This window comes from Ambystoma mexicanum, chromosome 5p, assembly GCF_040938575.1.
Source record: "Ambystoma mexicanum isolate Mex_15411 chromosome 5p, UKY_AmexF1_1, whole genome shotgun sequence".
NCBI lineage: Eukaryota > Metazoa > Chordata > Amphibia > Caudata > Ambystomatidae > Ambystoma > Ambystoma mexicanum.
Window position 1 is genome coordinate 470,348,795 of NC_090930.1, and position 24,309 is coordinate 470,373,103.

Here is a 24,309-nt window from a genome sequence, read left to right on the forward strand (position 1 = left end):
AGCAACACCTTGCTCAGTTGTGCGGCTGCGGAGGCGTTGGGAATCGTAAAATTTGCGTACGCCGTGCACCGAGAGGACATCAGCGACCTCCTAGACCGCTATGCCAAGCTCTTCAAGGGGATCGGCAAGATGGCTGGAGAACCGATCCGATTGCATATTGACGAGTCCGTGCAACCGGTGGCGCTGAAACACCGCAGAGTGCCATTCCACCTCAGAGAACTTGTGGACAAAGAGCTAGACAATTTGGTACAACTCGACATCATCGAGAAAGTGGAGGGCCCGACACCGTGGGTGTCCCCGATCGTGGTTGCCAGAAAGCCCAAGCAACCTGACTCAGTACGCATTTGCGTCGACATGAGGCTCCCCAATAAGGCCATCCGAAGGGAGCGGCACCTTACACCGACTATTGATGACATTATTGCGGAGGTTCAAGGGGCTCGCGTATTCTCCAAGCTGGACCTCCGAGCGGGCTACCATCAAGTCGTACTCCACCCTGAGTCCCGGTACATTACGACCTTCACCACCCATCGGGGATTGTACCGGTACAAGCGGCTGAGCTTTGGAGTGTCATCGGCCGCCGAGGTATTCCAGAATATCATCAGGGGCGCGCTGGCAGATCTGGAGGGCGTCCTGAATATAAGTGATGACATTCTGGTGTTTGCCAGGACCGAAGCGGACCACATGCAGAGACTGGACAAGACCCTGGAGCGTCTCCTGTCGCTGGGCCTCACCCTTCACCGGGAAAAATGTGAGTTCCTCCGCTCGTCGATCGAGTTCTTTGGATTCATATTTAAGGAGGGTGGGGTATCGCCAGATCCAAAGAAAGTCCAAGACATTAAGGCGGCGAAAGCACCTGAGTCTGTCACGGAGGTGAGGAGCTTCCTAGGTATGGTCACATACTGTGGGCGGTTCATCCAAAGTCTGGCCTCAAGATCGGAACCCCTCCGGGCGCTCACCAAGAAGGACACGCTGTGGCACTGGGGCCCACTGGAACAAGCTGCCTTCGACGACATCAAAGGTGCCCTCGCCAGGGAGGATACGATGGCATTCTTCGACCCAGCGCTGGAGTCCGAAATTGTGGTAGACGCGAGCCCTTTCGGGCTGGGCGCTGTGTTGACCCAAATTGATATCACTGGGACCATCAAGCCCGTGGCGTACGCCAGCAGGGCTCTCACGGACACGGAACAGAGATACTCCCAAATCGAACGGGAGGCTCTAGCGGTGTTGTGGGGCTGCCGCCATTTCCGGCTCTACGTGCTGGGGCACCCGGTGACGGTGGTGACAGACCACAAGCCACTGATCCCAATACTGGCGGGGTCCTCATCTAAACCCCCGGCAAGGATCGAGAGATGGATGCTGGCCCTACTGGAATACTCCGTAACACTTGTTTACAGACCAGGAGCTAACAATGCGGCGGACTATCTATCCCGCCATCCTGGAGCGAGTGGGGGAGAGGAGGACGAGGCCTGTGAAGAGGAAACTGACAGTCACATACGCATGGTCGTGGAGGCGGCAACACCAAACGCGATGTCCATAGAAGAACTGGAAGTCGCCGCCGCAGGAGATGAGTGCTTCCGAATTCTGAAACAAGCCATGCACAGTGGGTCCTGGAAGTCCGTGCTGGAGGCCGGGGCTGGACGCACGCCAGGAGCGAGAGCATGCCTGGAACAGTTGTGGAAGGTCAAGGAAGAGCTATCCTTCTCTAACTCAGGGCTGCTGCTCCGGGGGGACCGCATTGTCGTTCCACAGTCAAAGGTTCTTGAGGTAATCAGCCTTGCACACCATGGTCATCAAGGAGCTGCCAAGACCAAGGCGCGACTCCGTTTGAAGGTTTGGTTTCCCGAGCTCGAGAGGAAGGTCGACGAGTTTGTGGCCGCATGTGTGTGGTGTCAAGCGGCATCCCCCCTCCAACGGGAGCCCGCCATTCAGGCCATGCCCCGGGGCACGAGGCCGTGGGAGATCGTCCATGCGGACTTTGGCTCGACATCGGTGGGGACCCATTTCCTGGTGATCATAGATGAATACTCCAGATATCCAGAGGTTGAGTTCGTGGAGTCCGTAGCATTCGAACATGTGGTGATCGCCGTTGAGAAAATATTTGCGGCCCATGGTTTTCCACACACGCTCTGTTCCGACAATGGTTCACCGTTTCAAAGTGAGAGATTCTCTGAGCTGATGGAGAGCTGTGGAGTACATCACCGGAAGGTGTCCCCCCTGTGGCCCCGGGCCAATGGGGATGCCGAGAGACTCATGCGGACCTTGAACAAAATATTCAGAATTGCTCAGGGACAAGGCCAATCACTACAACGGGCCCTGTACCAGTTTCTCCGTGTGTATCGCACCACTCCCCACGCCGCCACTGGAGTGGCCCCGGCGGAGGTGTTGTTCCAGAGGTGCCCCCGAGGACTGCTGCCGGAAGTGGGGGACAGGGAACCAGGGGTCATCGATGATAATCGTGTTGAGAGTGAAAGACGGCTTCGGATTGAGCAGGAAAATCTACGACGGGGCCTCCAACCACAGAGTCTTGAGCCAGGGGATGAGGTTTTAATCCGGAATAGACGTCCCCAGGGCAAACTCTCACTCCCCTACGAACCCGACCCCCTGGACGTGGTGGCGGTGAAGGGTTCCATGATCACGGCCTCGGACGGCAGGTCGGCCGTCACCCGGAACGTTAGTTTCTTTAAGAAGTTGGGTGATTCGCGAACTGAAACCCCCCCTGAGCCTGACCCCCCTACACGTTGTTCAATGACAGTTTCCCGGCCGAAGTGCCGGAGTCTCCCATCCGAGGTGAAGGAGCCGAGGGGCATCAAGTGGCAGAGGTAGGCCGGAGGTACCCCCAGAGACCTGGGCGTGGGAAGCCCGCCTACCTCAGTGACTATGTTGTGGGGCAGATGGCACCTGAGTCTGGGGATCCGAATGGGGGTGGCTGTCATTAAAGGGGTCCACGAGTTTGGGTGTGCAGTGAAGTTTTTATAAGTGTGGGTTTAAGTTAATAAAGCTGACGAGTTTGCAATGTTTGTTGATCCTCCCGGAAAAGGAGGAGTGTGGCGTTGCCCGATGACGGGCGAACGCGGCGGCGTGACGCGTCACGCCGCCGCGTGGTGTTTAAATAAAGGGGGCGTTCCCGGCCGCAGGAGAGCGACCGGGAAGCCCGAACGAACAACACCGTGTCTCCGTGTGCTGTCTGTTGTGGGGCTTGCGGGACCGCATCGGGGGCGCGGATGGCGACCCCCAACACCCCCCCACTGCCCTGTCCCTTCTTCCCCACATTTGCACTGTCACTTGATCCTTCATTTGGGCCATCCACATTCCTTCCCTCCATGCTAAATGTGAAATGCAATAAACAACTTAGATACGCCAAAACTATTGGGTTTGCCAATGCTTGTTATGGAAGCAATTTAAACTAGATTTACATTTACACTTGTGAGACCTCTTTATGTTTTTCATTCAGTTCCTGCTTATCTGTACCTCGGGTCAAACACCTGCGACTTTCAATGAGAAGACGGTGATCTTTCAATCACAGTGCCTTGAAATATCGTTTGTCTCAGTGTCGAAGTGTATGAATAGAAGTAGTGGAACTATGTTCCCTACTGGCCTACCCCAGTTCATCACAAACCCCATTGCCACGCCCCCCTCCTATGTACAATACAAGCCCCCAAACAAATGCCCCTGCTGTTTGTGAACGTTCAGTGCAGTGTACTGAAAGTGTAAGTTTAAACTTTTTCCCACACGTTTATTTTAAAATGAAACCATTCCGGAACGATTCCTTTTTAAAATAAAAAGTATAGGAACAGTAAAACGTAATTAAAAGAAGCAGAGGAACACCGCCCCCGACCACTTCGACCACTGGTTTGTCTACAAAAGATTCGTTTTCACAAGACACGCAGTCGAATTCCTCAAACAAGTAACGTTTAGATGTGGTACGTCTCTGCACAGACAACATTTCTTTCCATATGCAAACGAAAAAACAAATGCATTTCGTTTCAGCAAACCAAGTCCAGGCCCCCTTTATGTGCGTATTTCATGCCTCCTGGCATCCATCAGTATTGCAGTAGTGCCATCACAACAGTCCATCTTGAGTCCATGGTTCCCTGGAACAAGATGGAGAAAAAATAGGCCCTTCCGTTCAAACATAAATTGATATTATTTGGTAACAATATATGATTACTCAAAAGTATTTTCTAGAACCAAAACATTTACTTGGGGCTGAAGTGAGGAAATGCATGCTGGTAATTGCAGTCCTTTTCGAAAATATTTTTAAAGAAGCAATGCATTGTGGTTCTGGAAGCCTGATACATTGGAGTCAGCTGGCAGGGCTAGAATATCCCATATAACAACATAATGCAAATGAAAGCTATGGCATATAGCAAGTGAAACCACAGACCATGGTGCAAAGGAAACTATATCCAGCTTTGCAGTATGTGTATCAACTGGGAAACATGCTCCATGGTGCATCGCTGGAAGCAACAACAAAAAAAACGGAATCAACAAAGCAACACAGCTGCACACACAAGGATATCTTTCATCTGGGGTTCGCTGAACCGCCGTCCCTTGCTGCAAGCATTGACATTCAAAAAACAAAATCCAGATGCACATACTTGAGCAGCCCAACTTAAAAAAAAAAACAGAAATGCATATTTCATGTTCTGTGCTCATGCGCATTTAAATAACTGCTGAACCCATATGCATGTATTAGTAATGGCCGAACCCCAAAACCTCACCCATAATGATAGGCTCACAACTTGTATCAAGTGTTGGCAATAAAAGGCCGTAGGATTTTATTGGACAGATATGGGTTATGGCAATAACAATATCACATATCATGATGGTATCATACTTTTGGGCACCGGGTCCTGAGGTTACCCCCTCGGACCCGTGCCGCCTTCTTGTGTCCCACAACTTGTTGTGGGCACCGTACAGTGCCTTGTACTTCTTTTTGTTATTCTCCCCTTTTTGTAGGGTGGGCGGGCTCCGTGGTAAAGAAGCAAGAAGATTTGGAAGACACTGAGTAAACAGTGAACCTCCTGTTTGCTTGGGTCCCCGTTCAGGGTCGACAAACAGATTGTGTTTACTCTGAGCATGCTGCTCTCATTCATAGTCTTTGTTGTGTATGTGGTGGGGGCTGCTGTTGTCGCAGCCCCCGGCCGGATAGCCGACTGTCTGACCCCCTGGTGGGGGCAGATCTTTTGAACCTGGGCCCTGTCTGACGGTTGTTTTCCTTATGGCGCTTAGCACCTTGCTGTTTGGAGGAAGGGTGCGATGACTGTTCGCACCTTACCCTTCCGTGGCTTTTGTGCTGCCGAGACTGCGTGTCTCCGTAGCTGGGGGGAGGAGAGGAGCAGGCGCGGGGAGGTTGGGGCTGCCCCTCTCCCAGCTGCCGATGGTAACAGCAGTTACCCTGCCTCGCTTGTGGGATGCCCATTCAGCATTGCCCAGAGTGAGAACTAAACAGTCCATCGTGAGCCCTTGACTGCTCGATTCGAGGTGGTGGGCAAATAAATGCCTTTAGAGATGATCAGGGGAAAGAAGGGACATGCTAACGTATGTCCTCCATGGCTGGAGAGGACCACAGTAACCAAGGTCGACGGGGAGGACATGAGACTAAGAGTGGATCAGAAGAAAGAAAAATCTCTGTGTCGTGTGAGTGTAGGAGCATGGATATTCATGTTGCTGATTGGGCGAGGATAAAGAAAGGGGTTGTGAAGGGAAAGATGATGATACCCCGTACAGAGAGCCGCTACAAGTGGCAAAGGTAAGGTGCTGTGAGGATTGATGGTGGTCAGGTGTGGAGTTTAGGTAGAGTGGCGAAGATGAAGGAACCCAAAAGTATGAGCAGTGAACAGTGAGCAAGGAAGGGAGATGTTATTATGAGGGTGGTACTACTAAGTGTGTGTTGCCATATCTCATTCCACCCCCCTCACCTCCCCAGATATTGTGTCATTAGTTTGACAAGTGCAATGTTGTGTATTTTAATATGTGTTTACTGCGAGGTCGGTGGGCTACCACCAGTGTGTGGGCCTGGTGGAATGTAGAATGGAAGTACCTCACCAGTGATGTAGAAGAGTGAGGTAGAAGTATTCTGAAGCATCTGTTGGAAGGTCACAGCGGCATGGGACTTTCAGACCCAAAAAAAAAAGTCCACACCATTGCTAAGAAAATACCCTGGCTTCTGCTATCTGCTAGAAAAGGATTCAGGTTCCAAACTCTAGTACACAAATGCTCCTGGCCACATCACAAATACGTAAGCTCAGGGTCCTGACGCTTATACGAAGCCAACATAGCATACTGAGGATTACAAAGACTACATGCTGCAACATTGGAAACAAAATAAAGATCAGTCTAAAACATTGGAAAAACCCGTCTAACGTGTATTGGAGTCGATTAAAACGTGTGCATCATTAAACGGAATAGAAGTGGATCATTCCAGTTCTCTGTGAAAGATGATTTAATTGTCTCGAGCTGGTTTTGGTAATTGCTTATGTACCTTTAGATTTAAGTTATATATATAACTGCATTAAAATATCAAACAACAATTGCCTTGTAGACATGTTATCTTGTACCCTTAATCTTAGGTATATTAATTCTTGGTTCTATGTATTAAATGTGTGACCAAAAATAAAGATAACCAATGAGATCAGAAAGAGGTATGTAAGTGAACTGTATGAAACAGCTACTCTGTGGTAAACCCTCATAATACAAGATCTGAAGGAACAATCAAAGATAATGATTTGTTTTTTTCTTCTCCTTTTTATCAAACCGAGATAACGATAACCGGTACGTCTTGATCTGTCCCTTTTCTTTCTCTTTAGTCAAGCCATATCCTCCGGAACATGTAAATGTGACCTTGTCCCAATCGGAGTGGAGGTATTCACAAACCGCCGTTATCGAGTGGCACCCACCAGAAGGCAAGGTCCCTCCTCAATGTTTGGAATATGAGACTCACATTACAGAAGATAAAGTTACCTGGAAGGTATGAAATAATTTGTACCAGTATTGATAGAAAATATCCCAACAGAACCAGTGGGCAATTCTTTTTTGCAGAGTGCATTGTTTAAATAGGGTTACCAAAGGTACTTAATACAACACTCACTTTTCTATATTTCTTTTAACCTTTTTGTGACATTTAACAGTTTTTTCTAAGTGCAGTACCTTACTTGTGTACATTGTTGCTCCCATATAATACAATTTAATAAAGGGCCAGATGGATGTTTGTCAGATGCATTCATGCGCAGACGAGACTGCTCCCTTTGTGTTTTGTCACCGCTACAGGTAACAGTTGCCTTAGAAAATAAGCTGTTGCCTAGGAAATATGTACTTTTGTCTGATGCAGTCATTTGCAGCCTGTTGTCACCACTAGAGGGAGCATTTGCCCGTAGGAAATAATTAGTGGTCCTACTGTGTGAATTAACACTGTATCCTTTTTCCCACTGATAACCTATGTTTGCACGTTGCAGTCATACCATGAAAATGCCTCTCCTCACTCACTTTGGCCCATGTACATAGGCTTTCACACTAGTTCTAGAATAGTTAGGAAAGTTGAGAAATGGTATAGCATGAATGAGAGTTAGAGGTTTGTTGTTATCACACCTTCAGTGTTAAGACATCTTCAGTACTGCTGCGTTTTTTATATCTGAAAACTTAAAGAAATGAATCAGATGTTAAGAGCACCTGCTAATGAACCACTACAAATTATGCTGTTACAAACTCAATCTCTATATAACCCTCATGCGGTGGGAGCTGAAGCACACTGGCAATGAACATCTATTTTTATTCATGCTCCTGATCACAATTCTAATAAAATAAACAAGACATACTAACCTCTACTTTATATATAACCGTGAAATTAAAGACGATGGAATGTCAGTCCTTCCGGGTTCTAATCAAAAATAGTTTATTTGAAACATTAATAACCAATTAAAAGCTCTGACAAAAACAATGAAAATAATCATTTTAAAGACGTAATAAATGAGGATTCTTATAATCTTATTCAGTGCATTTTGGGATTGACTCATTGTGAGGAATTCAAATGGGTATTAACGAAATTACCGGTGCTTGACTTCCCGGCCGCCAGACTTGGAATAGCCCAGTGGCACCAGGAAGTCAGGCGCCAGTAATTTTTTAGGGGTCCGGCGGCAACCCACCGGTAGCACTGGCAGGGTTACCGCCGGACCTCTAATGAGGCCCATAGTCATGTCTACTGTGGGAAACCAAAGGGTGTCTCACCCACTTGACCTCAGGAACTTGTTAACCAGATGGTTAGGACATGGCCAGCACTTTTGGATCCAGATCCTGGGGGTGGACCAATGTGGGAGGATCACGTGGGTGAGGGGTGTTCAGGGAGTGAGGGTGAGGCAGCCGATGATGAGATGCAGTATTCCCCCCTATTTTGTTTATCAAATCCATCCTATTTTTTAGGCTTCTCTGAGGTCCCAACTCCCTGCCCCCTTTTTACACAAACACTGGACCAAGGAAAAGGGTGACTGAGAATAACGATATTAACTTTCACACATCGTACTGGGCATGTCCCGCTAATCGGGTCAGGCAAAGTCAGGCACTTGACACCTGATACTAATTAGCTCTCCTCACACGAATAAAAGGCAGAAACCAAAGACACACTCTGAGCAAGGTGAAACATGAGTAAGAGCAAGGCTTCTGGGATGAAGGCAAACCTACTGGAGCAGAACGACGGACCAAGGGATGAGAGCTGCGGGTTGACAACCCCAAGAATTCCCTACTGAAGGTTGTTGCCTCCGACAGGCCCCGAAAGACACGTGGAGAAGGCTAGATCTTGGAAGCAAAGACTGCACTGGTTTTCAAGGACGACAGCAAGCCTCCCGGGTGAACGGCAGAGTTGGGGAGGCGAGACCAAGCCAGTGGTACTAACCTTGATCTGTGAATCAGAGATTGCCAAATTCTGAAAGAGACACACACAGTCTGTGAGTTGGCAGACGCACACAGTCTGTGAGTTGGCAAGCGACCAGAGAGACCGGTGTGTGTTAACGTTTGAAATAGCAACAGTATATCACAAGTGAAGGCTGCACGCGTGTGGATGAGATGCAAAGAAAGGCAGACCTGTGAGTGAACTTTGATGTATAGGACAGCTGTGAAATCAGCGATACTAAGTAACTGAGTGGTCCGGTGAAAGGAAGAAGCCTACTCGAAAGTGTCAGTGAAAGGTACATTGGTTAAAGCGATAAAGTGAATAAACAGCAAAAGTGAAATAAAGAAGATTCATTCCTAGAGAGGGGAAAAGTGAAAGTTAATGCATGAACTTTGAGTCGAAGAGGTCTAGTGGTGGTCTGTAAAGAAATCCACGCACATTCAAAAATCTTAAACATCCAAAAGTGGCCTGAGGCCGACTGCGGGAGTGCCCAAGTACAATAAGCTTGGGGAGGGGAGCCCCATTGCAGGTTTGTGTTGAACTTTATCACAATAGGTCTGAGCCCGACAGAGAGGACTTACATGAACTGTGTGGTGAAAGGTCTGAGCCTGGCAGAGGGGGACCTTTGTGAACTTTTTGGTTGAAACATTATTTTGGTAGTCAGGAAAATCGGCTTTAACGTGGAAGGCCAGACGGGCCTCGATCCATGTGTTGGAACTGTTTATTGTGTTGGAAACGGAGCCAGAGTGTGTCATCCTGTTTACAGGGACCGCCATACTCTGTGAGGTCTGACGTGGGGAGGAGAGCTGGTTCAACCACATTATCATTTGAATACTGATTTTTCCTTTTGCATACATTCCTCCTTTTTACACATTTTTGTACAAGAGATAGGTCAGGCATTACGTTTTTGTTAGCATATGCCATTTTGATTTAACTAACTCCACTAGGACTGTGTTATTTATTATTTGATGGTCAAGACTACTTCCATCTTAGTTATAGGGCAAAGTAGGAGTTTCTCCAGCCCCCACAATTTCAATAAAATTGCACCCATTGTATCAGTGTCATACTTGTGATACCATGCCTTCCCTACAGTACTCTGGGGGATCACAGCCTACAGACATAGTCCTCCCTGACACGTGTAGCTGGAATGTGACAGCCACATACATCAAAACATCTCAGGAAGGGGGAAGGCAACACCCTCCTCCGGCCATGGCAAGCCTAATTAAAATATCAAAGGCTGCATGGATCCCCCTCTCGATGGTCTAAATTCTGCTGGTGGCAGCGCATTATGATGAAAGTTAATTGAAAAAGACCTACGATAGGCCTGATCGCTGAACTGACTGACTCCCACCCCTCTGTATAAAGGGCATTGAATGTCTTGTCTGGGACAACTGTTTACAGTAGGCAACCCCTGCAGGGAGACCCCCTTATAGAGGGAAGAAGTATGTGAATTGATGGAGACAGAAAGTTTGTTCTCGCCACAATCTTCAAAGGAGACCTGTGCTTTTATCAGGAGCCGCAGAGAGCTCAATTAACCAGAGTGACACTTTGATCCACACCATACAGGAAGAAGGGTAGGACTTAGTAGTACATGTTGTCACCCCTACCTTTCCTGCTGCAAAGCACTCTGGTTATGACCTCAAGCATTACAGAAGATTGTTGGTGGGGACCCAGGATTGGTTCATTAAGGTAGGCTTGGCCTGCACCAACCACTGGGGCCTATTTGGCTTTAAAAGAGGGCTGAGCCCCTCACTTAGCAGATCATCTGACGACTTTGAAAGGAGTAAGAAGAAGAACTCATTTGGACCCTAGTTGAATGTACAGCCTGCCTTACAGCTTCCGTAAGTGAAGGCAGGCCAGGGTTTCCAAGAGGGAAGCAAGATCCCTCTCCTAAACATCTCTCAGGGAACAGAGGGACATACCGGACACAGAGCACCCGTTCAGCAGCATCAGAACTGGTACCCAGCCAGCTCACAGCGTGCCCTGCTAGGTTCTGCCAGAAAGCTTCCTAGGTGGGAAGTGCCAGAGAGTCTCTGAACAAAGGACAAGGCTGTTGCCTGCAAACACACTCTTCAGCTTTGGGCCGTCTGCCTAAAGAGATGACACAAGCCCTGCAAAGAAGTTAGGAGGAGTGCGGCAACAAGCATCAACGAGCATCCATCTTTTAAGGACATTTTCGAGACAGTAGAGCCCTCGAACTGCAACCGTCTGCATCCCTGACTGTTGTCACGCTGCAGTCACTAAAGCCGCCCGAGATGCCTCAACCAGCATTCCAGATATGCCATCCAGCACAGAGAAAATTATTCTTGACCCTGAGTCACCGTGCAGGCCAGCCTAATGCCATCCATCCAGCCTCGCTTGCTGAACTGCCTGCCGCCTGATACCCGCATCTGTCTCCCATCTTGAACTCTGTGGCAGGAGCTGCAAAGCATCCTGGAACCGACTTGACGCTGTTGAGCATCAAGATCATCTCAACAGCAGGTACATTGTGGTTCTGTCCCCCTGGTCTTTCTCCAAAGGCCGCTAGTGACATTTATGACCCCTTACTCCCTTGGTGCTGAACAGTTAAGACAAATAGCTTTATCGACTACCCTCCTGTCAGTATCTAGAGTGCATCCCTTTCCTGAGTGAAACTGTCTGTCCTCTGTGTTCCTTTACAGGGTGGGTTGTATTTTGTAGTGTGCTAGAACTGCCTGTTGTAATAATAATAATAAAGTAGATATTTTTTTTATAACAACCTTGACTGTACAGTCCCTTTTATCATTGGATAATAATTGGGTAATAATTGGGTAATAATTTTATTTTTGCTGTGTTGCAACTAACCAACGATCCATGACCTTGCGGAAATTAGCATCTGTTCCATCCACGTTACCAAAATTGGACAAGGAGATTTATAATTTACTTGTGTTTCCAATCTGTTCGATCCCTTCTGGTGTACTAGAGGTGTGGGGCTGATTAATACTTTAGAAACTGATATTCATCCCTGGACCACTGGTGCCCCGGAATTTGATTCGTCATAATCATCAATTCATCGGGAACATGGTAAAAGATCTGAGGAATGTTAATTTGAGCTTGCAAAATGGCTAAGATCCCAATGAAGAGGAATGTAGTGTCCTGTGTGGATCAACTTTATCTGCCAGGCTATGGAAGTGAATTGTCATACAAAAGTCCCCTCATTTATACTCCTAAACTGAAATGCTATTAGCCTTCCATACATATATAAATAACCTAACCATGTTTGGTTATGACTCATCTGCCGTCCAACCACACTGATATTTTACATAGCAGTATCATACCTTCTGAAAGGAATGACAGAGCCTGCTCGAATCTACAAAAATGATGATAACTCTCTACCCTTCATAATCTACATCCTCGATGGAACCAATCGTACATACTCTCCAGATAATTATGGATTGATCTGAAACCACATTTGAAAGTATGCATGATATATTATTTAAAATTGGTATTTATAACTATGTAGTCATGTATCTTGAAGTAGATTACATAGACGGTAAGTCTGTCGACTGCCTGGATAGTTTGATGATCAAGCCACCAGCCTTTGATTATCTGAATATATTTGCTGGGAACTAAGCCTGTCTTAACTGTCCATGATGAAATAGGTAGGTACGATTTAGAGATTGGTTTCAGGATTCAATACTGTGAACACAAATTATTAACACAACAATATATTGTCCATTGTTATAAATCGAACCTTGCAGTTTATTTTGGTGATACATATTTAGAAGTTTCTGATGGAAGTGATGAAATTGGTTCCTCACTTCCATTCTTTTGTTTACAGTATTCGTCAATAATGTTAAAACACATCTTAAAACCTTTCCCAGGACATTAAGCCTTGTCCCGCAGAATGGCGTAACGGCCGTAACCCCTACAAATCTGTTCACTGTAGATCCAAAAAGTAGGACTGTACCACTCCAAGATAGACTACAGGTGTATATGATATATGAGACCATTTGTAGGTGGGCATAACTTTAGTTGGTAGCAACATGAAAATACTCAGTTTTACAAACCACAGCACCAGTGCACCAGCCATGCTCATAGAAAGAGGACATCATAATTCATGTAAGCATACTTGTTATATCTGATGCAAGGAAGAGACAATAGTTTGAAGGTCATATGACCTTTCCTGATTGAGAAACATTTGAGCAACATTCATGTCTTACAAGTTACCCCCAGGGAAACTGAAGAAGCTACTCTACTCAGCCTTTTCTGCATGTTTCATGCTTAATAAAAGAGCTTAAATGCTATGTATACTTCAAAGTCCCCAACCAATACTGGTACTGTGACGGATTGCCATTTCGCAAAGGATGTAGGAGTCCTGGCTTTTTTTATTGTTATTGGATCAATACAATGAAGGGGGTAATTCCATAGATCCATTCCAAAAGCATGGTGTGTCTGTGTTCTGCTGCATCAGTACCCTGATTTGCAGTGCCTACCTTGCCAGTGGCTCAGAGCAGGTTCAGAGGATACAGGTGCCCATTTGACAGCTGCAGTGACAGCCAAGTCTCTGCAGCAGAAGGGCTGCATTTAAGATATGCAGCCCTGCTCCAAAACCCTATAATTATGGCTCTACCTCCTGGTGGCAAAATACTCTTTAAATATAAGCCACACCTGAGTTAGGGTATGGTGGATGGTATTCCCATAACTATTACAGCCGCATCCAGTTTGAAATCACAAATGTGTCAACTCCTGTGAGCCAAGCTCAGCTGTGGAAGATGATGTGTATTCGGGCCAGACGGGTTGAGCCTGGTAAATGACAGGACAGGCACCTGAATGGCCATGTCTCTTTTTTTATCTCTTTGTGAGGGCAGGCACCACCCTCCTCCATTGACAGCCTCACAGCAGGAAGCTGCCCTAAGCCCAGTCATCAAAGGAGTACACACATTCATAGGGAGTAGCCTCACACCAGGGTTCTGCATTTCTAAAGGCCTTTAATCTTAGTGAGAAGGGGAGGGGCCGGGCTTAGAGAAGTCAGGAGCAATCTGTTCAGTAGAAGGAGACCTGCACCATTTTGTTTCTCTATGTCTCTCACTTTTCTGTCCCCTCCACTTCCTCTAGAGCAAGGCACTTTGGGTGTAATGTCAGAAGGGCAAAGTACAGTTATTGTGGTCTCCCACCGTTCTCTCCATCTCTGGAAAACAACTGAGAATGATTCACTGCACTTATTTTGGGAGGGTTGTACTTTCCAAAGCCCACAGCCCGAGGCGAAGAAGAAGCATTTCAAGGAAGAAGAGATCTCTGCTTCCTACCTACTCCCAGGACAGATTAGGGGTGACTTTTGCTGTGGACATGCACCTGCCACTCTGCGCCAGAATCTCATAAAGCTGAGAAAGCAGACCCTGAGCGCAACCATCCTGTTCTCTAGTCCCCTTGAGCCTGGTTTATGCGTGCAGAGGACCAGACCATCTGAAGCTCCCCGTTCTACCGCACTGAACCGTCACACTGGGGTCACTGCACCTTGAACGAGAGGGAAAATGCCAGCGCTGGCTTTTGCACTCTTCCACCAATCCAAAATATTGCTTGCTCTTTGAACCAGCTTGACACTGGGACCTGATCCGAACTGCTGGAGAGTCACATGCCGCCTCTGGCCAAGGGTTAAAATCCCATCTCTACCTAGTTAGTCCTCAAATGGCCGCCTCTCAGACCCGCATATTGAGGCCTCAAAGATCATCATTTTGATTACTGCCAGCCACTGACATGAACAACTGGAGCATCACACACTGTCCCCTCCTAGCAGCTGAAGCCTGACTCGGCCTGACCCAACTGTTAAAAGATCCTTGGAATGCCCCGACCTGCATTTCTGAGAGCCCCCCTTCAGCCACACAGAGCATCTGAATTCGCCCCTGCTTGCTGCTTGGGCCATGCAATCAAATGTGCCTGAACTGAGCTTGACAAGCTTACATCAACGTTTGACACCAGGTTTGACACCGTCAACTCACCAAAGAACCGAAAAGGGTACTGTTAATAACTAACTGCCCCCTTGGACCACTTGGGCCCTAGAGACTGGTTAAGTCACTACTGCACCTTCTTTCACCCAACGACATATCCCCCCAATCAGCACCATACTCCCCAAATAAGATAAAAGGAACGTGCAAGAACGATAGCGTAAGTAAGAGACATAGAGAAAAGGAGACAGAGGGACCTAAAGGGGATGAGGAATAGGAAAGATAGATGAAACGATACAGAGAGGGTGGTTGTGAGAGAAAGTGAGAGAGACATTAACTGAGAGACTGCGCCCTAGGACAAAAGGAAGACTAGGATGAAAGACTGAGATGAAGGACTTGGGCTAAAGAGAAGGAATGGAACTAAGGAGAAGAACTGGGATGAAGGTGAAGGACTGGGACTGAAAAATAGAATGAAGCAGAAAGTCTAGGACTAACAGAGGCACTAGGACTAAGGAGCATGCCTTGTATGAATAATAAGGACTAGAATGAAGGACTATGACTAGGAAGAAGGACTAGGACGATGGAGAAGGACTAGGATGTAGGAATTGGATTAACGAGAAGATAGAGCAGAACTGGGAAAAAGGAGAAATATAAGGGCAAGATAGCTCTGGTAAGATAACTCCACGGGTTTAGCGCTTGCTGCTGCAATATGTTTGTGATTTGCAGGTCACAGGTTTGAATCCCGGCAAGGTCAACTCAGCCTTTCATTATTCTGAGGTCGATAAATGAGTACCAACTTTGGTTTGGTGATATTGTATGGAAATCACATCATTAAAGGCAGAATGAGAAGAACTGGGATGAAAGAGTAGAACTGGGATAAAACAAAGCAAAGGACTGGGATGAAACAGAGGGACTGGAAAAAACATGAATAGGATGGAGAGATTTTAGGTAGAAGTACAAGGACATAGTAGAAGATCTGGTTCAAAGTGGAAAGAGGAGCAAACTGACTGGAACAAAGGAGGTGGACTGGGATGAAGCTGATGGACTGGGATGAAGGAGGTGGACTAGGATGAATGAGAACCACTGGCATGAAATAGAAGGATGGGGCTGAAGGAGAAGGATGGAGACTGGAATTAAGGATAATAAGAAGGGGGCCTGGGATGAAAGAGAAAGAGATGGACGGGGTGAAGGAGAAGAAGGAAGAATATTGATATGAAAGAAAAGTAGAAGTACTGGGGCAAAGAATAAAATAGATAGACTGGGATGAAGGAAAAATAGTGGTACACATTAGATGAAGGAGAATGACTGGGACAAAGGAAAAGCACTGAAGTGAAGGAGAATGGCTGTGGAGAAGGTGAAGCAGTATGATTGGGATGAAGGACAAGGTGGACTGGGATGAAGTAAATAAATGACTGAAGGAGAAGAACTGGGATAAAGAAGAAGAAAGAAAAGGACTTGAAGTATTAGGACTGTGGCGAAAGAGAGAAAAGAAAGGGACTTGTATAGAGTAGAAGGACTAGGATACAGGAAAATGATTAGCTGGATGATTGGAATTAAGAAAAGGACTGAGATGAAGTAGAAAGCGAAGGATTGTCATGAAGGACTGGGCCCCAGGAGAAGGAAAATGACTGGGTCAAAGAAAAAGGAGAATTACTAGGATAAAAGAGATAAACGTGGGGCAAATGAGAAGAAGTGTTGGGATAAAGGAGACAGAGAAGGAAAGGGACAAAGGAAAAGGTCTTGGATAAAGGAGAAGCTCTAGGATGATGGATAAGGGCATGGCCTTAGATGAAGGGGAAACACTAGGACATAGGTCAATGTTTTGGATGATAGAGAATGACTAGAACAAGAAGGACTGTGACAAAGGATAAGTAGAAATACTAGGACGAAGTAAAACAACTGGTATGCAGGAGAACACAAGCAAAAGGGCTGGGACAATGAAGGCGACTGGGTGGAAGGACTGGGCCAAATGAGAAAGAAGATGACTGGGATACATGAGAGAAAGTAGGACTCAGTTGAATGAGAAGGACTTTGATGGAATAGAAGAACAAGGATGAAGGAGAAGAGGAAAACCTTGGATGAAGGAGAAGGAAAAGGACTTGGAGGAAGGATGAATCGGATCAAGAAATAATGAGACAAAGGAAAAGGACTAGGATGGCAGAGAAGGAGACGAATCACAGAGAAGGATAAGGACCAAGACGAAGGAGAATGAGAATGAATGGTACAAAGGAGAATTTGAAAGACTATGAATGGGGTGAAGAAGCAGTGGAATGGCTGGGATTATGGAGAAGGAGAAAAGGGACTGATATGAAGGTGAAGGAGAAGGATTGGGACGAAGGAGAAGTACAGAGAAAAGAGAGTGCATTTGGGATGAAAGGGCTTGGTCAAAGGAGGTGTTACAAGACTTGAATAAAAGAGAAAGAGTGTTACAAATGAGAAGGAGAAGGACAAGGACTGAGACAAGGGGGTAAATGAACACAGGCAAAGTAGTTGAAGAAGATGAGCTGGGAAAAGGAGGATGAGAAAAATTACTCGCACATAAAAGTAGAGGAAGAAGCATTAGGATATTGAAGAAGGAAAACGACTTGGCTGAAGGAGAATGAGCACGCCTACAACAAAATAAAAGTAGCAGGATGTAAATGAAATCTATTTAAAAAAGAAAAACATCTATTTTTTTTAAAACCTTTATTTTTGTCGGCAGAAGTTCACAAGGCACACACATCAAGGCAACAAGCATGTAAACCAGGCATAACATGGAGCAACACATTGATCACAATACATCAGTTACAGCAGTGGCTTCAGAGCATCACCTAGGAGAGGAGGACACAAGAGAGTTCATGATGCGTGGGCGGAGGCAGGGGACAAACCAGACCTGGGCGTGCCCTCAGTTTGGTTGTTGAGATACGTGTTACATTCGCTCCAAATGTTCTTGGGGCGAGAATGGGCGGGAAGCATGGTCAAGAATTCCTCCTCGCAGTTTTGTGACCATGTGAGCAAACCTAACCATCTCTGAAGGACCAGGGGGGGAGGAGCACTTCCAACTCTGGAGTATACATTTTTTGGCAATCATACAGCTTATATTAAAAAAAAATTTCAGGTGTTTGGTGTCGTCAGTCCTCCAGACCCCAAACAGAACTGCTAAAGGATCAGGGTCAATTTCGGTTTCAGTTACTGCAGTGAGTGTGTTCAGAACACCTTCCCAGAAGTCGGACAGTTTGTTACAGGACCAGAACATATGTAAATGATCAGCATCTTCCGCCCCGCAATGAGGGCAGAGGTGCACCATGGTGCGAGTAAACCCCGAGGTCATGTGTGGAGTATAATAAAGCCTGTTGAGGAGTTTATATTGCATGGCGCGGAAACGAAAGTTGAGGGAGACTTTTTGGGTGTGAAGGCACATATCCTGCCAAACTCTTTCGGATATTTCTAGGCCCAGTTCAGCCGCCCATCCGTTGCGTGCCCTGAGAGCTGGGGTGGGGGTGATGTCCTGTAGGATTTGATACAATGAAGAGACGACGCCCCGAGCGCCGCCTGAGTTAGGAAAATATGCTATCGCCGGGTTATCTGGGGGCTCATCCGGAAAGGAGGGCCATTTGGTGCGAAATGCGGCGCAGAGCCTGTAGTATTGGAGAGTCTCTAGGGGGGATCCGGTGTGCCCCTGTCTCCAAGTTTGGGGATCTATGAATCTGCCTTCAGGATAGAAGTCAGATAGCGCCTGGTATCCTAATGCTCCCCAGTGTCGGGCCAAGGCAGTATCCAGCGTGGGCTCCAGGCCAGGGAAGGCCCACACAGGGAGCCATTTGTAGTATGGGGGGGCCCGCTTGTCGAACCTAGCAAGCACATCCAGGCATACAGGGTCGTGTTAATTGGGTCAATGGGTGAGTCAGGTGAATAGTGTTGGTGTAGTATTAGGGACATTATGTTGATGCCAGCGGTCGCCAGCCGCTCCAGTTTGACGTGTGGACGCGCTGGGGAGCCAGGGTACCAGTGAGTGGCATGCTGGGCCTGGGCCGCAATCCAATATAGTGTCAGATCAGGAGCTGTGATACCCCCCGTTTGTATGAAAGCGCCATGTCAGTCCACTTCTTGCGCACCATACCAGAGTGCCATAGGAACTGTGCACATAGTGTATGTAATTTAGTGAAGTATGCCCTCCCAGGCCATATGGGTATGTTGCTAAAAGTGTATAGGAGCTTGGGTAGCAAAATCATTTTAATAAGAGATAGGCGGCCAGCCATGGACAACGGAAGAGTGCGCCATCGTGAGATTTTTGTCTCGACTGTTCGTGCTACCGCTGAGTAGTTATTGGCAAGCAGGGTGGATTTGGTGAGGGATATCTGTACGCCCAGGTATCTGACACCCTCCGGGGACCAGATTAGGGGTATTCAGTGGTGGGCTGTAGGGTAGATTTAGTGAGCGGGAAGATCTCAGACTTAGAATAGTTAATTGTAAATCCGGAGTGGGTGCCGATTTGAGTGATATCTCTCAGTATGGGATCGAGGTGGGTTGTGGGATCTCTGACGTATAGTAGGACATCGTCCGTGTATAGGGATATAATTTCAGGGTCCTCTAACAGTCTTATTCCCTTGCGAGTGTGTCGTGCATGGACAAAGCCCGCCATTGGTTCTATGGCCAATGCAAGGAGGATCAGGGAGTAGGGGCAACCCTGTCTGGTACCCCTGGAGAGCATGAAAAGGTCAGATGTCAGTGAGTTAGCTCTTACTTGCGCCACAGGAGAGGCGTATAGTAGTTTGATGAACCCAATCATGTTCGGGCCCACGCCCATTGTTTCAAGCACCAGCCACATGTATTTCCAAGAGACCATATCAAAGGCTTTCTGAGCGTCCAACGTAACCGCAACAGCCTGGACGTCTTGATCTATACGGCACATGACATTGAACAATCTCCTGATATTATGGGAGATGGACCTGCCAGGGACAAAGCCTGCTTGGTCTTCTTGTACCAAGTATGTCATAACAGGCAGAAAGCGATTAGCAATGATCTTAGCAAAGATCTTTGTGTCGAGATTCATGAGGGAGAGAGGTCTATAGGACCCGCACTCATCATCAGGTTTACCCGGTTTGAGCAGTACCGTGATGACAGCTTCACGCATGGAAGGGGGAAGGATGGAGACGCGAAGTGCTTCGTTCCAGACCTCAAACGCCGGGGGGCCAGAATGGCTATGTGCTCTTGATAGAATTCTGTGGTGAGCCCGTCAGGGCCCGGCACCTTGCCTTTGGGCAAGTCTGAGATGGCCGTCACTATCTTGTCTAGTGTGATTGGGGAGTCTAGCTGGTCCCGGGCATGAGGAGAGATTTCTGTAGTGGGGATCTGGTCAAGGAGCTCTCGCATGTGTTGTTCGGTATGCTCGGCGGGCTGAGAGTAGAGGGACCTGTAGAACTCGGTAAATATATCCAATATTTGTTGGTCCGCCCACTGTGCGTTGCCATGCTGATCTTTGATGGAGGTAATCTGCCTTCGGCCCAATTCCCCCCTCACAAGTGTCGCTAACGTTTTCCCGGGTCTGTCCCCCTCTCCGTATTTCCTGGCGGCCTGTGGACGGCTGAAATATTGAACTAAGAAAAACACATTTAAAAGCATAATTAATTGTACATTCAAAGAAAAATAGCCCAATTGTAGCATGACCTATCAGGTAATTGTGAAAAGCAGTAATACTATTCTTTCATCAGATGTCCACACTCTTTGCATGCCTCTGCTGTTCATGAAAAATAAAGAATTCCCCCATGGGAGTGACTTGGATGGGGTGGGTTTGGGATAATGAAATCCCATAGGCTGGAGACGCCAAACAAGCAAATGCCATGCCACAGGCGTACCACTAACAAGCGCCGAGACTGTTTATGGTCGCTGATCTCCTTTTTGAACTCCACATAGTGCTAGTGCCTCACGGGCCCGTGAATTTGAGCCCGGCTCTCCGATTTGAATGGTAACAAGAAGTATCTCCTAAGATTTCTAAGCATTTCTGCTGGTATTTAGACACTACACACTTGAAGGAAGATGGACACCTGACCGACCCGTTGGGCCCCAGCAAGCAGCATTTCAGTGGCCTACTTTATTTCTTTGGGCACACCAGTTGTCTGAGAGGAGGGTGCTCCCCAATGTAAGGATACCTGTGATTTGGAAGAAAATCCCACACATTCTTCAGACCCCTGTCAGAAGTACAGGGGTTACTAGTTTTACCTGCCCTGAGGAAGGCTTGACATGGATGCCACGACCGCCGGCCTGCCGAAACATGCACCAGTGCTTGAGTAACCCAAACAAAAAAATGAGCATTGGAGAGAAAAGAAGTTCAGATATTTCATGTTCACGTAGGCAGATAGATGGACGAATTTTAATTAATCGTGTTAATAAAACTCTCCAGGGTAGTATTTAGTATACCCTGCAGCAGTTTACAACAACCAGAGTATTATTAATTTTACCTTGTAGTGGTTTACATCATTGTTTGAATTGTTTTTGTTTTTCTTATTATTTGTGTCACTTTGACTATATGTACCTTCCTAGAACATTGGTTTTAGGTTTTATGTGTTGAGAACATGTATCACTCACTTGTTTATATATTAAAATAATTGTAATACTCTGAGATACTCTCTGTGACCTTTGTGCACAAAACATTTGTTAAGAATAAGAATAAATGTTTACAACACATTGGGCCTCATTACGACCCAGGCGGTAAGTTACCGCCTGGGCCGTGACTTTACCACCATGGCGTAAACTACGTTTACGCCATGGTGGTTGGCGGACTTACCGCCCCATTCCGAGGTCGGCGGGGCGGTAAGTCCCCAATCCCCATTTACCCTTCCCCATTCCCATTTTTGCCCCATAGGGCATAATGGGAGTGGGGAAGGCGTTAATTACGCCACCGTAAATTACGGTGGCGTAATTAACTCCATGGTCCCTTAGCGCCATGGATTTTAACACCTGCTAAAAGCAGGTGTTAAAAGCGCCATGGCGCTAAGGGACCTCGTAGTTGGCGGTAAGGGGTCGGCGCAGCTAACGCTGGCGTTAACCCCTTACCGCCAGGGTCGTAATGAGGCCCATTGTGTTGTTAGTAGTGTGGACTTTGTTTAATATTGGAGCATCGCCTTGGGCATAGAAGAGTCAATCAACATTGCAGTCTTTCTCTCACTCCTCACATGCCATCGTCTTCCTATCTTCACTTTCCATGCTAATAGTTTCTGCTTTAAAGGTGGCCCTTTTAGCACCACCCAATAGCCAAAGTAAAAATTGAGTATACAAAATTGACATTTGAAAAACAAAAATGAAAGACAAACAATGAAAAGTAAAATAGTGTTCGTCATCTATTGGGATTGAACTTCAGCATTCACTGTAATCGATGCAAAGACTATCCAGTGCATATTTGATGACAGATTCTCTCAGCAACCACAGGTACAGGGTCTTATTAAGCCATTTAACCTCCCACCTGTAATTAGCCCACTGAGATGCAGGCCTCATCCTGACTACTTGGATTGGGCCAGGTGTTGGAGAGAAACCCGGTATGCCAGAGGTCTGGGGATGGCTAAGAGCTTACCCGTCCAGGTCCTAAGCCAAAGACAAGTTAGAACTGTCGTTTATTACAAAAAAACAACATGGACCATACAGGACAGTCAGGATTCTCCAGTAATTCTCATTTTTAAAAGATGCGCCTCACAGTTTTGGTACCAAATTGCATCATCACCTGGGCCCTCCCCCAAAAAACTATCCCCTTTTCTGGTTGGGTGCTCGGAGTAGTATACCCTATAGATTACTTATAGGTATCTTAGTTGATTGGTCTTCTCATCTCAGGTGGCTAGTCTACCCCTTCCCCATGAAACTATCTATTATATTGTTGCATGGTTGCAGAATTACCATTGACACTTGCCCTCTGCCATCCACCCCTGGATTTCTTCCTCTTTATTGGTTGGAACTGGTCTCCCCAGGCCTGGGACCCAGTACGGTTCTCAGCCCTCTGTGCACCTCTCCAAGGTGATGTGAAGTGACTATGTGTCCCAAATGTATCTGGTAGTAACACCACCTTTACCTATGAGAGTGCGCTTCATGTTGCAACATTTGTTTCACTTCTCGTTTGATGAGAAAGGCTTGTCTTCCCACCATGGGTGAATACCCATTGTCTTGTTTGGTCGTATCATGTGTTTTTGGACCACAAAATCAAGCTTTTTGGGTCTGCATTTATGAGGATTTATTATGTTTTCCTGCAGCTGACCCCTTGTTGTTTGAAGCTTTGAATGCGCTTCTTTATCTCTGACCTTGGCTGTGAGCTCTGTCTTCCCGCTCTGTGCAGCTTGAGTCTGCTTCCCTTGTCTGGTGTCCTGCAGCTTAAGGCCTTCTGTGATTTTCATTAGACTTATAGACTTATAATATGATTTCTACACACTTATATAGTGCTATGTATCCTACAGGTTAGTCGTACGTGGTCCTACATGGCTCCATATATACTGCTGTAGTTCCATAGGGTTATTTGCCATAAGCATCTGCAAGCTTGCTCAGGATCTCTCGGTTGCATTGTGTTTGGCGTTGCTGCACTTGGCTAATGAGACAAAGCTTTGACAGTATGTATATGTATCTGTTCTCTATCTACAGAACTGTGTAACCCTGTTCTACGGGTATCCAAGTGAGTGTTTGTGTAAGCTGTGCATGGCTGCGAGTGTTCTTCATGGCTAAGGTAGCTATGTTGTGGTGTCACTAATGACGTCAGCATGGTGGCTTCTCAACATTTAATCGATGCAGTCCATTATGGTGTTCGGTTCGGATACATGATCACCATTAAGTCACCTGTATCCGTGAGGATATGCACTGGATACGGTTGGAATGGCTGTCTGAGGGAATACCTCTCTGCATATGCGTCAGTCAGTGGCGCACTTGGGGGTTGTCCGGATAGTGCGTGACTTCGGGTGTACTTGACTCTTCGGGCTGTCATATTCATAGGATTAAGGAGGGGCATTCCTGGGACCCTCTCTTCACAGGTGTGCTCTTCACCAACCACCTCCTGCTGATGTTTACTGTAGAAACACAAATCCATCACCAAGTAATTCAATAAGCAAAGGTAGTGTCATGCGTAATTCTCATTTTTAAAAGATGCGCCTCACAGTTTTGGTACCAAATTGCATCATCACCTGGGCCCTCCCCCAAAAAACTATCCCCTTTTCTGGTTGGGTGCTCGGAGTAGTATACCCTATAGATTACTTATAGGTATCTTAGTTGATTGGTCTTCTCATCTCAGGTGGCTAGTCTACCCCTTCCCCATGAAACTATCTATTATATTGTTGCATGGTTGCAGAATTACCATTGACACTTGCCCTCTGCCATCCACCCCTGGATTTCTTCCTCTTTATTGGTTGGAACTGGTCTCCCCAGGCGTGGGACCCAGTACGGTTCTCAGCCCTCTGTGCACCTCTCCAAGGTGATGTGAAGTGACTATGTGTCCCAAATGTATCTGGTAGTAACACCACCTTTACCTATGAGAGTGCGCTTCATGTTGCAACATTTGTTTCATTTGCTGATGTTTACTGT

At 46.8% G+C, this 24,309-nt stretch overlaps 1 protein-coding gene across 2 annotated transcripts in view; it reads left to right on the forward strand.

The window, feature by feature from the left end:
- Positions 1 to 24,309, forward strand: part of IL13RA2 (interleukin 13 receptor subunit alpha 2) — a 434,703-nt gene that overhangs the window by 256,982 nt on the left and 153,412 nt on the right. For both annotated transcript variants that reach the window (XM_069612879.1, XM_069612880.1), the window contains exon 7: positions 6,810 to 6,970. In XM_069612879.1, the coding sequence (XP_069468980.1) occupies positions 6,810 to 6,970 (161 nt within the window). The remainder of the gene's footprint in view (positions 1 to 6,809; positions 6,971 to 24,309) is intronic.